The sequence below is a fragment of the Aristolochia californica genome, unplaced genomic scaffold (genome assembly GCF_029961685.1).
Source record: "Aristolochia californica isolate CCGP_79_NKW_82.1479 unplaced genomic scaffold, dmAriCali1.0.hap1 SCAF_13, whole genome shotgun sequence".
NCBI lineage: Eukaryota > Viridiplantae > Streptophyta > Magnoliopsida > Piperales > Aristolochiaceae > Aristolochia > Aristolochia californica.
The window spans coordinates 13,922,368-13,938,320 of NW_027181804.1; the positions used below are offsets into that span (position 1 = coordinate 13,922,368).

The 15,953-nt window shown below is 38.8% G+C and overlaps 1 protein-coding gene across 1 annotated transcript; it reads left to right on the forward strand.

Moving 5' to 3' along the window:
• Positions 1-2,979: 2,979 nt before the first annotated feature.
• LOC137948779 (protein SCAR1-like) lies at positions 2,980-6,110 on the forward strand. Its single transcript, XM_068794948.1, has 4 exons — positions 2,980-3,170; positions 3,568-4,277; positions 4,366-5,738; positions 5,831-6,110. Exons 2-4 carry the CDS (start codon positions 4,001-4,003, stop codon positions 5,894-5,896), a joined length of 1,716 nt encoding a protein of 571 aa, XP_068651049.1. The 5' UTR covers positions 2,980-3,170; positions 3,568-4,000; the 3' UTR covers positions 5,897-6,110.
• Positions 6,111-15,953: the final 9,843 nt, after the last annotated feature.

Consider the following 15,953-nt stretch of genomic DNA (forward strand, 5'->3'; position numbering starts at 1 on the left):
AGTTCTTTATCCCGAATTCTCCGACATTTGTTTTGCCCGTCCTCAAATCCTCCGAATTTTTAAGAAAACACTCTACGATGGCGTTGAGTGCGTTTAGTTGGGCCGAAGAACAGAGAGGTGATTTTTCTGTGTTGCTTATTGAGATATTGGCTTCCGCTGGTGAGTGGAAGGGAGTTCAGGCTTTCGTGACAGCCATTTCAGGGGGGGCTTTTCTTCTGAACATTCCTGCTTGTACATCTCTGAGTGGGAGCTTGGGGATTCTGCAGGTGCTTCTTAGCGATTCAAAGCTTTGTCATACCCAATCCATCTATGGTGTGGTTATTTTTAGTGGTCCAGATGCAAAAGTAGTCCAAAATTCCCCAAACTCACTTTTTAAGAGAAGCTGCATAGAGAGAAAGATGGCTAAAATTATCTGTTCTCTTTACCATACTCATTTTGGTTCCACTTGTCACTGTCATTGGGTCTACTTTATACACAAAGTTTGAATTTGTGACTTGGTGGTATCTTCATCCCGGTGAAAATGATCCCTTCTATACTCCACAGAATCCCCCTTTGGCCGAGGGCTCCAGTTCATAAGGGCACTTATGTTTTATAGTTATGTGATTCCAATCTCTCTCTGTCTCTATTGACGTGGTCAAAGTATTACAAGCTATGCTCATCACTTGGGATGTACAACTGTTTGATGAAGAAACATGTAGCTCTGCTGGAGCTAGAACTTCAAACTTAATTGCAGAGCTACGTCAGGTTGCGATGATCTTGTCTAACAAAACTGGAACACTCACTTGTACCCAAATGGAGTTCAGAAAGTGTAGCCTTGCAGGAGTTTCATATGGGGGTGAAGTACGTGCAGTTGATTTCACTGCATCACAACGAATGAATATAGATTTGAAGAGATTCGTGTTCAGCAGTGACAGGTCAGCTCTTATGAGTAGTCCAAGTTTTGCTAATTTTGATTTCTCAGTACTACCAAACATAACGCCCGTGGTCACCATGTTTCGGAGTATCCTATCCTTTCTGGTGGCCAGCTTCTGACGCATTTGCAGAATGAAAACCCAAGTAAGGGTTTCAACTTCAAGGATGTTCGGCTGATGATTCCTAACTGGGTCAAAAGTGCCCGAATTTTTGAGATAGCACTGTTTCTCAGGGTTTTGGCCCTATGCCATACGGGAATACCTGTTGAAGAAGATGACACAGGCAAGTTGAAATATGAAGATGAGTGACCTGAAGAAGTAGCTTTCTTAACTCGGGCATTTGCATACAGAAAGCTTGATTCATCAGAATACCAAATCTGGAGCTCAATATTTGCAAAGGCCGAGACTACAGTTGGTTCCGAGAGAGAGTAAATACTGGAGAATGCATCTGAACTGATTGAGGAAGATTTGATTCTCTTCGGTGTGGCAGCAGTTGAAGACAACCTACAAAAAGGAGAACCGCTGGAAGCTCCCATACGACATGCCGAAGACTACGCTGATATAATTGTCCTGATGCACTTTGACAGTGGTGCTGTCAGAAGAGCTGCATCAACAGCAGGTTTTCCTGGGGATGGTCAAGACCAGCACCCTCCCCAGGTTTTGTGGGCTGTTATTAGATCAAGTGATGGCCTGAAAAATGAAATTGCAAAGGCAGTTGAATCTGTTTACAACCAGTTAACAAACCCAAAGGGGAAGGAACCAACTGAAGACTTATTGTTGCCCAACAATCAACAGTCTGATGAGACGGACTGTCATGGATCTCTTACAGTTTCTCCTCACACGAAGAATCCGTGTTCTGGTGGTGAGCCCAGTGAACCACCTGGGTTTTCTCTCAGCTACCATCATGAAGCACACAGCCGTTGGGGACAACACAAGGAGTCTGCCCAGGTGACTGAACACAGTGACGAGTATAAGGATAATCACCTGGTCTCCACAGACATGTCACATACTAGTGATGCTGAGCCAACCGGTTTTGGACCCGCTGCATTGCATGGTACTGACATAAGAGAGATTTGTAGTGATGAGGTTCCTGACAGGCCTCCGGGTTTTGGTTGACAAGACCATTTTATAAAAATGAAAAAAATAAAAAATATGTTTTACTCTTCTTCTTGGTTGCTCTACTTTTGTAGTCAGGAGGGGTGAGATGTTATGGATTAAATAGTGAACCGAGTCAGGTTGAGACGCCATGATTGAGTCAATTACCCTGACTGAGGTAGTTAAGTAGTCATTTAGTTTATTTTTTGTTTTATACTACTTGGGTTTAAATATGCTTTAGGGGTATTTTTGTAATTTTTGCTTAAACTCTTGTTGGCATGAACTATTTGTATGAATCCTAAGGTAATGAATGGGGAAGGAAAAATTAGGTTAAACAATAGATTAAATGATGACAGGTTCTCCCTCTCTCGCTAGGCCCAAGGGGGCCTTCTTTCAACAAGCTCAAAACCTTCCTATTCATAGTCTTCATCCCGGTGAGACGCAGTAAAAAAAGTATATATTAAATTTTAATATTTTTATTACTTCGTCTAATTCATGCCCTTTCTAATACCGACACAGGAATAATATTCATGTACAAGAGAGAAGACTTGATTTCGAGTAAGATGAGCCAGGTGGGCCCTAGTCATGTACGTGGTGTAGTACGCACGGAACCAAAATGAATGGCCAAGATCACTTAAAATGCAAAGTAATTTGCAATTTTCAAGATGGCCGTCGATTCTTATCTCATCCGAATTTGGACTGCTGGCTCAGCCCTCCTGCCCTCCGGCATTGACGCCAACAAGAATTGAGCGGGGCTTTGACTCCATTACCTGAGGGTTAGGCAATTACTGTTTAAAAAATTAAAAAAGAAATCTTAGATTTTAAATTTCAAATTGGCTGGCAACGGTCAAATTTCCTTAACGCTCTCAACGTCTTGCTCCTTTCGTCTGTTATATTAGGTTCTAGCTCTTTTTTGGCATTACAGAAGCAGACGCTTCTTTTTCTCTCCTCCACCCTCTCCTCTCGCCCCCGAGCGCGTTTTTTTCTGGAAAACGCAGCTGATTTTTCTACTATTAATTACCTCTTTTGTTTCCTCCTGAATAGTCCGTGATGGATTTTCACAGTCTCACCAGAAGGGATCTCCAGGCCCTCTGCAAGAAGAATCGGATTCCAGCCAATATGACGAATGTCGCCATGGCTGATGCTCTTAAGGCGCTTCAAACGGTATGCTTTCTCTCCATTTTTTTCATATCTCGAACGTAGTGGTTTGGTTAATATGATTAGATTGAGATTCATTTGTTCTCCTTCATATTCAGATTTCAATTGCTGTTTGTCTCCTATGAGATATATGCAAATCTGATGGGATGAAAAGAATTGAACTGTAATCCAGCACTTTACTGATCCATTTTATAAAGAAGTTATTGGTCCGATCTTTCTGTCGAATCAACCATCACATAGTGATAATGCACTAAGCTCCTCTTCTCTTGATTCTTGTTTCTCCACTTTATGATTCATTAAAGATTGCATTTTGTTGTCTTATTCGAATTCTCCTTTTTCTGTTTTTCTTTTTTCGTTTGTTTCCTTCTAATCTATAATCTGTATTTTTTTTATATCGTTTCAGGTTGAAGGAATTGAAGACATTCAACAGCCGATTGAAAGTGAAAATTTCCAGCCACCAGCTAAAACTCCGACAAAAGCAGTGCCGCAGACACCCGATGTTTCAAAATCTTGCCGGAGATCAACTCGAAGAATTCCGGTTCTACCAACAGAATGTGAATCAACAGACGTTGAAGAAAGTTCTCGGCGATCACGAGAACTCGTCGCGGAATAGCTACGAAAGCTTCTAATCTTGCTTCCCGACGAAAATTTCTCAAGGAAGAAGACAGGAACAAGAACCCCAGGAATCCTCTGAAATTCTTCAGGAAGATGGTGAATCGAATGTGCCTGAAACGCCCGTTGGCCGGAATGTGGGACGCAAGAGGGCGACCGCTTACTCCGTTAGAAAAAGAGCCGAAACCGAAACCTGTCAACCAAAGAGAACTGACACCCCTGCGATGGTCGAAATTGGTGCAAGAACTGGCACGAGGAGATCCACGAGGTTGTTGTCGTCGGAGAAGAAATTGGTTGAAGAGCTACCTTCCACTAGGAAGTTCAGAGGAAGAAAGGAGGCCGTACAGATTTCAGATGCGCTATCGGAAGAGTCTGACGTTTTCGATGAGAAAACTAAGTTGGTAAAGTCCGAATCCATGGATTCCATTAATGGTCCTTCCCAATCCCACTCAAGCGAACTACCTGGCGGAAAGGAGGAAGACGTTGAAGACGATCAACAGGGTTTGTACTTTCCTTCCCTATGAGTTCCAACTTTTGTTCTCATCTTTTTTTAGTTAAAAAAGTAAAATTGTATAATGGGGAAAAACAGGAGTGTGCGTTACTGACTCTGCCTTCTCAGCTGAAGTTACCGATGAGGCTGGCGTATTCTCCGCCGAGATCACTGTCGAAGCTCTTGCAGCAGTTTCAGAAACTTATATAATTCCACAAAATGGTCTCGACCAAGCAGAGGGAAGCATAAATGAAACATTTGAAAACGTTCAAGAAGCTGTTTCTGAATCGTCCTTGCCTCAGGAAAGTGAGGAAAAATGCATAGCGGAGCCCAGCTACGAGAAGCACTCGGAAACGGAAGTTGAAGTTGATGATATGCTAGCCAGAAAAGTTGCCGATGATATTTCTGATGTGGTTCGGGATTGTTCCTTGTCGAAGAATGACGACAAATGGAGCGCGAAATCTATCGCGGACAACGAAAAACCAATAGCAAATGAGAAGCTGAAATCTGATGGGTCTCATGAATTTATAGCGGAGGAAAGCGTTCCAGTTTGTGAAGAAAGCAATCGAGATCAAGATAACGAGCTAACATCCGTTGAGTTTGTGAACGAAACCCAGTGCTATGCAGAGAACTCGAAGCTGGAGCTCCACGATGGCGAACTTGATGGTGACTTGAACTCTAAAAAAGCCCCCCCTCTGATCATTAGGGAAGACGACCCAGAGTTCACCGACATGTCATCAGAAAGCGATGAATCGGGTGAGAATGCGGACGAAGAAGATCCGAGATCTTCTATTTCGTCTCTGGCGGAGCTCGATATAGCTGAATACGAGCCAGATGCAGACCTTGGTAATCCTGAGACCAACCTGTTCTGCGGTGAAGTCCCAGTGCATGTGCTGAGCGAGGGTTATGAAGATACTGACCATCAGCCTCTGCCTGTAGGGTTTTCCCTTCCCTATCTGAAAAATCCGGCAGACTGCAAAGCACCAGAGGACTCTGAAAACCCATGCCCTGGTGTACAAGCAGAAGAACAAAACCTAGTAGAAAAGCAAAACATTATATTAGAAGAAGACAGAAACGGTTCTGTCTACACGAACTTTGCCCGCGACTCTGCTGAAGCATCGACTCCACTAAAGGTCGTCCAGACTTCTGGCACTGTTTGCAGCCGCATCCAGGTGATTTCACCACCCAGAAAAGCGATTACTCCAAATTCAGGAAGCTGCTTGCGGAGGACTTCTTCTGAGAAAAAGGGGACTCGTCCAATCAAGAGCAGCGGGAAGAAAAAGGCCTTGGAGCCTGATAACAAGGAAAATAACAGCGAGCAGAGCATAACCAGGGAACCCTGCAAGATGGAGAAGCCGGGCCCGCGAATGTTGGAAAAGGTGAAGGTGAATAATAAGAAAGGCTTAGAATTGTTAGATGGCAAGAGTCTGAGGCAGCTCAGACGGATGGTGAAAGAGGTTACTGCTGCTGAAGTATGTAATTTTCTCCTACAAGATTTCCTCACCGTGCTACTTGTCCTATCGTCTTATCATACTTACAGAATTTTGATTGTGAACGCCTGCAGGTAGGAAGGAAATCTGCAGCTCTGCAACCACTGAACGAGAACTGTTTAAGCGCAAGAAATAACTGAAGAAATGAGAGGTCCATTTTAATGGCTAATAATGGCGAAAAAATAAGCGAAGATGCCCCTATACTGCTCAATGGCATAAGCGAAGATGCATGGAGCACAGCCGAGACTGGTTTTGTCTGTTCTCTATCTTAGAGATGGTGAAAAGTTGTGAATTTCGGAATAATCTTCCTATGTTACTCTCCTAGGGAAATGACATTTTCCTGATTTGGTATCAACACTGTTAAATGAATATTTTTTCACTTCATCGTTTTCTCTTCGTTTCAGCGTATCAGACTGCTCCATTTCAGGGTTTTGTATAGATTACAGTCTTCAGAGCGGAAAATTTGTCAAGCTCGCTTGGATACATAAAAGCATTTTAGCTCAAACAAATTGGAAAGTCTCATTTCCCTGAACTTCCAATGTAAAGTTGGCACCGTATTTTCTTGGAGATGGTGTAATGAATTTCGGAAAAACTTCGAAACTGTCCCTGGACATGCTCGAATTGAAATCAGCAGGTCAGCACCACTACGTTTAATGAAAAAAGTTTCACTTCACCGTTTTCACTCGCTTCAGATATCAAAATTCTCCATTTCAGAGTAGTGTATCACTGATTAGTTGGAAATTTTGTCAAACTCATCTCAAATCTTAGGTTGCTAAAAAAAGCATAGTAGTCCAAAACAACTGTGAAGAATCTTTATATCATGAATTTCTCAATAAAAACATAAATAAAACATGAACATACCTCCTGACATGGCGTCAATTTTTGTCGTTCGGCGTCTTTGTCTTCGATGAACAAAATGTATCGTCTATCGTAGAGGTTTATCGATGGCAACGTTCAAGCATACCTCGACCAGACCCCCTCTTATAGCTTCTTCTCCATCAAAGGAAACCACCAAACCGACAAGAAACCAAAAGGTTGTAACCAGCGACCACCATCAATGGAAAACTGATGACAGACAGGTCACTTAAGTGATAGATCGTGAACCGTCTAGGTGATGGTTCATGTACCGTCTTACATTCTCCCACTTGACCCATACTCTTACTTAATATGTATCATTGATTATTATACATCTTCAATAATGTTTTCCATAGATATAACATCCTCATACTCAAACATAGAAGATTAAATTACATGAATCATGGTAGTAAGTCCTTTAGAGCAAGTATTACCTTCCACGTATTACAATACAACTGTCAGCTTTGAATGAGAACCTTATGTGTCGCATCTCTTTATTAATGAACTTTCATAATGCTCATTCGGGATCATTTTATATTGTCATTCTCTAAACTTTATGTGTATAACCAAATAAGAGAAGACACAAATGAACTTAATAGAGTTTTTTCAATTGACAAAATTGCAATACGAAAATAAAGGGAATTTCAATTACATAAATTACTTAATAGAACTGAGTCCCATATATTCAACATGTCCCTTGTAAACAACGGGCGGTAGACCTTTTGTGAAAGGATCAGCGATCATTAATCCGGTATTGATGTGTTCCACAACTACCTTGTTTTCTTTGACATATTCTTGAATAGCTAAAATCTTTATGTCAATATGCTTACTACGACTTCCGCTCTTATTATTCTTGACCAAAAACACTGCTACGGAATTGTTGCAATAAATCCTTAATGGCTTAAAAATTGTGTCAACAATTTCAAACCCTAAAATAAAACTTCTCAACCATATAGCCTGTGATGACACTTTAAAACATGCTACAAACTCTACTTCTGTGGTAGAAGTAGCAATCAAAGATTGTTTTGCATTTCTCCAAGAAATGGCCCCTCCAACTAATAAGAAGACGTATCCTGATGTCGACTTTCTTAAATCAAGGCAGCCAGCAAAATCAAAGTCTGAATATCCAATCACTTCCAAATTATCAGATCGTCTATACGTAAGCTTGTAGTCTTTAGTCCCCTGAAGGTATCACATGACTTTCTTTGCAACTTTCCAATGGTCCAAACCAGGATTACTCTGATATCTGCCCAAATTTCCCACTGTATATGTTATGTCAAGTTTTGTGCAAACCGTAGCATACATTACCTCCCAATTGCGGAAACATATGGAATATTTTTCATTTGTTCCCTCCCTAAATTATTTTGAGGACCTTGTTCCAAACTTAATTTGTCACCTCTAACAATAGTTGCAACACCAAATGAGCAATTATTCATACGATATCTCTCTAGAATTTTGTTGATAGAGGCTTCTTGAGACAATCCTAATGACCCTTGGGATCTGTCTCTATAAATCTTTATGCCTATGATATAAGCAGCTTTGGCCATATCATTCATATCAAATTTCATCGAGAGAAATCATTTGACCTTATGAAGTAATCTTAAATCACTTGAAGCAAGTAGAATATCATCTACATATAAGACTAAGAAAATTATTTTGCTGCCACTGACCTTATGGTATATACATTGACCAATTATATTCCCCGTAAAACCAAATAAAGAAATAACATCATGAAATTTTAAATACCACTGACAAGAGGCATGTTTTAGTCTATATATAAATTTCTTAAGTCTACAAACCAAGTAATCATTCCCCTCTAAAATGAAACCTTCAGGTTGTTTCATATAAACCTCTTCTTCTAGGTCTTCATTAAGGAAAGTCGTTTTCATATCCATTTGATGTAATTCGACATCAAATTGAGCTATCAATGCCATGATTATCCGAAATGAATCTTTCTTTGAAACAGGAGAGAAGGTTTCGTGATAATCAATTCCTTCTTGTTGAGTAAATCCTTTGGTTACAAGTCTTGCCTTATATCTTTCAATATTGCTTAAAGAGTTTCTTTTGGTTTTAAAAACTCATTTAAAGCCAACAGGCTCCCCCCCCCCCCCCCCCCCCCCCCCCCCAATTTAGGCAATTCAACAAAATCCCAGACTTGGTTTTTAGCCATTGAATCCAACTCTTCCTTCATGGCATCATTCCATAATATGGATTTTTGTCCACTCATGGCTTGTGAAAACGTAATAGGATCATCTTCAGTACAAATGTTGTCAAATTCTTGAAGGTACACTTCATATTCTGAAGAGATTGTAGGTTTCCTAACTTTTGAAGATTTTCTTAATGTTACTTCAACATTTTCAGGATGAAAATGTTGAGTAACCTGATCTATAGGAGTATCCTCATGATGAGATGGTTCTTCAACTATTGGTTGTACTTGAATAATCGAACCCTGATTATTATCATGAACAACAACCAATCTATGTGAAGTTGTAGAAGTAGGTGGAGTACTTGTATGCTCCTCAAAAGCTAAGTTTCGAGGTTGGCTACTCCCACTAATCTCATCATTCTCAAGAAACCTTGCATTCTTAGATTCAACAATTCTTATTGAACAAGATGGACAATAAAATCTGTATCCCTTAGACTTTTCAGCATAGCCATTGAAATGTCCACTGACTGCTCTAAAGTCTAACTTTGTCTCATGTGGATTGTAAACCCAAACTTCAACTGGACATCCCAAACATGTACATGCCTTAAACTAGATTTTCAACCTTTCCATAACTCAAAATGGCGTTTTATGAACCGCCTTGGTTGGAACCCTATTGAGTACATAGATTGCAGTTTTGAGAGCTTCGCTCGACAAAGATAATGGGAGATCGAAGTTACTAATCATACTCCTCACCATGTCCATTAATGTTTGCTTCCTTCTTTTAGCCACACCATTTTGAAACGGTGAGCCAAGTATTGTGTATTGTGGCACAATACCTTGTTCCTCAAGAAACCTTGGAAAAGGACCAGGCAATTGTCCTCTTTCAGTGTACCTTTTAATAATATTCACCACCTCTATCTGACCTCACAATTTTGATTTGTTTGCTTAATTATTTCTCTACTTCTGCTTTATAGACCTTAAAAGCATCTAGTGCTCACTTCTATTATAAAGCATATAGAGATACATATATCGTGTATGATCATCAATAAAGGTAATGAGATACTTCTGACCATTGAAACATGCATCATAAGGACCTGAAATATCAGTGTGTATGATTTCTAAGACATCAGAAGTCCTCCTGGTACATTTCTTGTACTTGTTGGTTTGCTTTCCTTTAATGTAATCCACACATGTACTAAAATTAGTAAAATCAAGAGTTTCAAGGACTCCATCATTAACTAATCTTTTAATTTTATTAATGAAAATATGACCTAATCTCTTATGCACAACATAGAGGATTTCTCATTTATAACACTTCTCTTAATGCCAATATTAATATCACGCACATTAGTAAGACTTCAATCAAATATAGGTTTTAAAAGAAGTTTGAACAATCATTCTTCCAAAATGCCATTTCCAACAAGAACATGGTCTTTATACAATAGAAGGAAATTTCCATAGAAATTAAAACTAAATCCAAACGGTAAAAGTTTGGAAACTGAGATAAGGTTTCTAGAAAAATATGGAACATAATGTCCTTTCATGGTCTAAGACAAAGCCAATATTTAGGATGAGTCTGAAAGTTCCATCCGCCTCCACATGTGAACCCATCTTGTTTCTTGAATAGATGGAGCATTCACTTGGCGTCGGCTTTCGTTGGTTTAAGAAACCCTGCATGGTGTTGGCAACATGGATTGTAATACCGGAATCAATCCACCAAGTGTTATAAGAAGTATGAGTCATATTAAATTCAAAACACACTAAGGAACACATTTGGGTTATCAGGATGTTTGCTAATGCCTTATCGGAATTCTCAAACTGTTCCTAAATAGCTTGAAGATATTCCTTGGCCTTGGCACATTTAGGAATAGTTCCACGAATACACTTCCCAATATGAGACTTAATAAACATTAAACTTAATCGATTGGGTCTCTCCCAAAGTTCAAATGATGTTTTGTCAATTTGGGTACTGGATTATGTGGGTTTCGAAGGTTCATCCACTCTAAGTGCCAAGTCAAGATCGATGCACCCTAATAACATTAGAAGTTTCTCCTTCCACTCAATATAATTTTCTCCATTTAGTGGAACAATAGAGGAATCAAAGTTTGAAGAACTGCAAAAAGTAGACAACAAGCTTACTAAACATGTAATGAAGCCAAATTTTGAATATTTATCCATGTAAATAATCCAAACAAATAAATCAGCATGTCATTATAATCTTTCATGTGGGCATAGATTATAATACAGATGCGATTTATGTCTCTTTATGATGGGACCCAGAAATTTGTTTGTAAAGGAATATTCTAGGCCTGTAGGCAATATAGAATTTTATTTTTTTTAAAATATTTCATTCTCATTATAATTAATCACTTAAATATAATATTTACCTTGTGGGGTTAAATTATTATATCTCCATGATGAATCACAATTTTTTATGTCATTAACTTTATGTGATTAAACTTAATGTCACTAGACATTTGCATAATTAAGAATGTTGTGGCAATTACTCAATTATTCAAATGTATACAAAAAATATGACATAAAAATAATTGACTAAAATGAATGTCAATTAATAATCTTTATATTTAGGTTAACATAAAATATGCATAAAAAACTAAAGTATGCATAAAACCTAAATAAATATTTTTTAAAATTATTGAAATTGTATAAAAACAAATTACTGCATTTTTAATATAGATTTTATGTGTATCCAACGATAACACATCAAATAGTTGGACTTAGTGGTTACGAGCACTAGAATTTCTTTCCCATGGAAATGACTCCATATTAGATAGGGGAGCTCTGATACCACATGTAGAATCTTTATATCATGAATTTATCAATAAAAACATAAATGAAACTCATGAACATACCTCCTGATATGGCGTCAATTTTCAGCGTTAGGCATCTTCGTCTCCGGCGAACAGAATGTCTCGTTAATTGTAGAGGTGTGTCGATGGTAATATTTAGGCATACCTCTGCTAGACCAGACCCCCTCTTATAGCCTCTTCTCCATCAAAGGAAACCACCAAACTGACGGGAAACCGTAAAGTTGTAACGACGACCACTATCAATGGAAAACCGATGACGGACGGGTCACTTAAGTGACGGATCGTGAACTGTCTAGGTGATGGTTCGTGAAAGTTGAACCAGTCTCATTTCTCTGAGATTCTTATTCCTATTGAGAGGATTTATAGGTTGAAACAAAAACTGGCATCATATTTTCATCAAAATGTTGAAATTTCAAAAAAATACAGGAATTGGACCATGATTAAAAGATTTGAATATTTTGATTCTAGTCATGTTTACTTTCTTTCAGAAGCGAAGCATAGAGAATCTCGTTCCATGAATCTCGGTCATTCTGGTGACGTTTAGGTAGACAACAGGGGTTGTCATCTTATCCATCACGGATTCAAGAAGGCTCATCATATTCGGGTATGGTTTCAAGTAAGAGTCGTCGGTAATGGGTGACGTCTCCTAGTCGCAGCTCCCTCCGAAGTTCCACTGACCGCCCCTGTACAACTGGCGTTCAGTCTTCTTCATGTTTAGAAACCGAGGGTTATGGGAAGAAGACGATGAACTACCTGGAGTGAATTGCAGAAAAACCTCGGAAGAGGACACGGGTCTGTTTGGGGTTGATGTTTGCGTCAACCCATTTCGCCCACGAAGGCAATGCCTTCTTGTAAGCTTTGGTGACAGAGAGTTCTGGGCGCACGGGTGTTCCTTCCTGATAGTAGTTCATTCTGCAAAAATTACACAAGTTCAGGGAAACATGGAGCAAATCAACACAGAAGTAAGAGAACAGAGTACTAGGGATTTTGGGGGTTTCGGGATTACCCTCGACAAGTTTTCTCATGAGTCCACCAGTGCCCTGTGATTATATCAGCATCTGTGTACATGCAAGAGGAGGAATCAAACGTCTAATCTGAGTGTCTGATTGGGCTCGCCCGTCGCTGAATTGTAGACTTCGGATTCTTGGACCAGGAACGGGTATCGAACGAAGCCAATCCAGCACTTGTAATCCTGAACAGAAAAGAACGTAATATCAGAGAAAACAGAGATGAACTATTCAATGCTTTAGCAGTTTTGAAGCTGAGAGCAACTCGTTCTTGAAAGTTGAAAACCAAGAAGCTGGTTGTTATGGCGCTTTACTATAAATCTGAATACAGAGAACCATCAGGTCTTGAACCTGTTAACCGTTTTATCATGAGAAACGGTTTCTCATAATCGTGGTCTCAACTTCTGGTAGTTGCAACTCCCTGCAGTTGTAACTCCTTCAGTAACATGAAGCCATGAAGAACCTTAATGGGAGGTTGGCTTCATTATTTTTGGTCCCCTGTCTCGTCACTCAATCCCCCTTCAGTTTAGCCATCCCCGAGAGTGCTCAAAGATTGGAAACGCCAAACAGAGAGAACAAAGACCTTTTTCTTACTAAATCTGATCGTATGGAGGGAGGTATGATCTTTGCTTCCGTTTATATTTATCTTATGAATTCATGACGTTATAAACTCATATTTAAATGATACAGTTGGTATCAGAGCGGACCTCTGATCCTACGTTTCAATTCCAATTGAGTCATTAACTGTTTTTGTTTGACGAGTGTCATTTTTACTACCGAAGTATTTTTTCTGGTTGGAGAGTTGTCGGGAAAGTCGATGTAAAACATCCCGAGGACTCTCGGCTATCGAGGAGCCACGGCCGATCGCACAGACCAGCGGCGACGCTCGATCAGAAGGCTGATCAGTGTCGTTGAACACTCACTGCCCACGATGACCGACGACGAGAAGCATCGGAGCCGACGCCGGCAACCATTCCGAAGGGTTCGCAGGCATCGACATGGCATTGGAACGACGACGAACCTTTGTCTCTACAGGCGGCTGGAGGTTGAAGACGACCTCCAGCGCACAGAAATGAAATTAAATTCATAAGGCATTTTTGTAAATACCGAGCGAGTTGGCTCGGGTTGCGTCATGTGCGACTCGCAGTTCCAACTAGGCAACAACGTATAGGGCCGAGGCGACTTGGTGCAAAATAAAATAAAATAAAAAAAGAAACGGTACGGGTCAACTCGGACGAGTTGAGTTGACTGGCCGTTCCAATTTGCACAAGCGAGTCGACCGAGGAGGCCCGAGCATACTCGACACTAAAATTTGATTTTACGCCAACAAGATTCGAACTTGCATGTTGGCAAGATCTTCGGCGCCAGTGACCATTAGGCCACTGACCATCGTCTGTTATATATTGATATTTTCATATTTATTTCCTGTTACAGTTTTTATGCATTTTTGGCATATATCTAAATGCATGAAATTAAAGTTATGTAACAATTTTATGCATGTTTTGGAATATATTTAAATTCATTAAATTAAATTTATGCATAATATTATTATTTTTAATTATGCATATATTATGAGAATATATTTTGCATAATAATAACATGTTAGTGTTAGTTAAGATTATGCAATACATGTTATTCTCATGTTAATTTCAAATTTATGCGATTTAATGTCTAGTGATTCATATAAGTTTTATTAATTAGAGAGTAGGCACTGCATCTTTAATTTAATAAAAAATTTATATCATGGTTAGGATCACATAAAGAATATTAGATATTAATTGTAACTAATTTTACTTGATATAATAAACTTTATACCATAAGAATTTTTATTATATTTGAGTTTATTAGTTAGGATAAAATATCAAGTTATTCATAATTTACCCACAGGAATTATGAATTCATAAATAATTTGATAGTTTTATCATAAATAAAAAATAGATATTAATTTTAATTAATTATACTTAATATAATAAATTTTATCCCACAAGAAATTTATTATATTTGAGTATATTAATTAGGATAAAATATCAAATTATTCATAATTTACCCACAGGAATTATGAATTCATAAATAATTTGATAGTTTTATCATAAAGAATAATCAAATCTGCTTGAATAAAAATTTTAGCCCACATGCATTTTTTTATTTCAATAGATTCAATTTTTTAAGCATGATTTACATTGGTAAAGCATGATATTTTATTCAGGCCTCAGTTTTAACATAAGCCTGTAATTTGTAATTTTATGCAATTGTACAACCTACACATTTCTCTGATATTTGCTGTGATATCCCTGGTCTTAAGGGAGAAAACTATAAGGTCTGGAAAGAGAGAATACTTCTTCATTTAGGGTGGATGGACATAGACTATGCTATTAGGAAAGATGAACTACCAGTAATTACTGATACCAGCACTGCAGCTAAAATCACACTTTATGAACAATGGGAGTGATTTAATCGCCTCAGTGTAATGTTCATTAAAACTAAAATTGCTACTAGTATTCGTGGTTCTATTGAGCAGTATGAAGATGTCAAAGACTTGCTCAAAGCCATTGATGCACAATTTGTCACTTTAGATAAGGCATTAACAAGCACCCTAATCATGAAGTTCTCATATCGAGCACATCATGCAAATGAGGGATATTGCGGCTCATTTAAAAAATCTCGAGGTTGAAATGTCAGAATCTTTCGTGGTGCATTACATCCTGAATTCCCTTCTGCACTAATATAGACCCTTCAAACTCTCGTGCAACACACATAAAGATAATGGGTCAGTTAATAAACTTTTGACCACGTATGTTCAAGAGGAAGGGAGACTGGTGATGGAACAAGGAGAAGGTGTCATACTAGCAACACATGGAAAGGGCAAGTATCAAGCCAAAAAGAAAGGGAAAGGCAAAATACTCCCCCCCCCCCCCCCCCCCCCCCCCCCCCAAGCTGGTATTAAGAAAGATTCCAAGTGTTTCTTCTGTAAAAAGAAGGGACACATGAAGAAGGAATGCGCCAAGTTTCATAAATGGCTTGCTGACAAAGGTAAACCAATCTCATTTGTTTGTTATGAATCTAATATGGTTAATGTCAATACTAAAACTTGGTGGATTGATTCTGGATCAACAATCCACATCTTGAATTCCTTGTAGGGTTTGCAAAACCTAAGAAAACCAGTGGGAAGTGAACATCACATTTTCTCAGGAGACAAGATGAGCTCACATGGGGAAGCTATAGGAACTTGCTATTTAAATTTAAGTAGTGGCTTTGTTTTAAAATTAGAAAAGACCTTTTATGTTCCAAGTTTCTCTAGAAACTTGATTTCAATTTCAAGGCTTGTACCTTATGAATATTTCTTTAATTTTTCAGACTC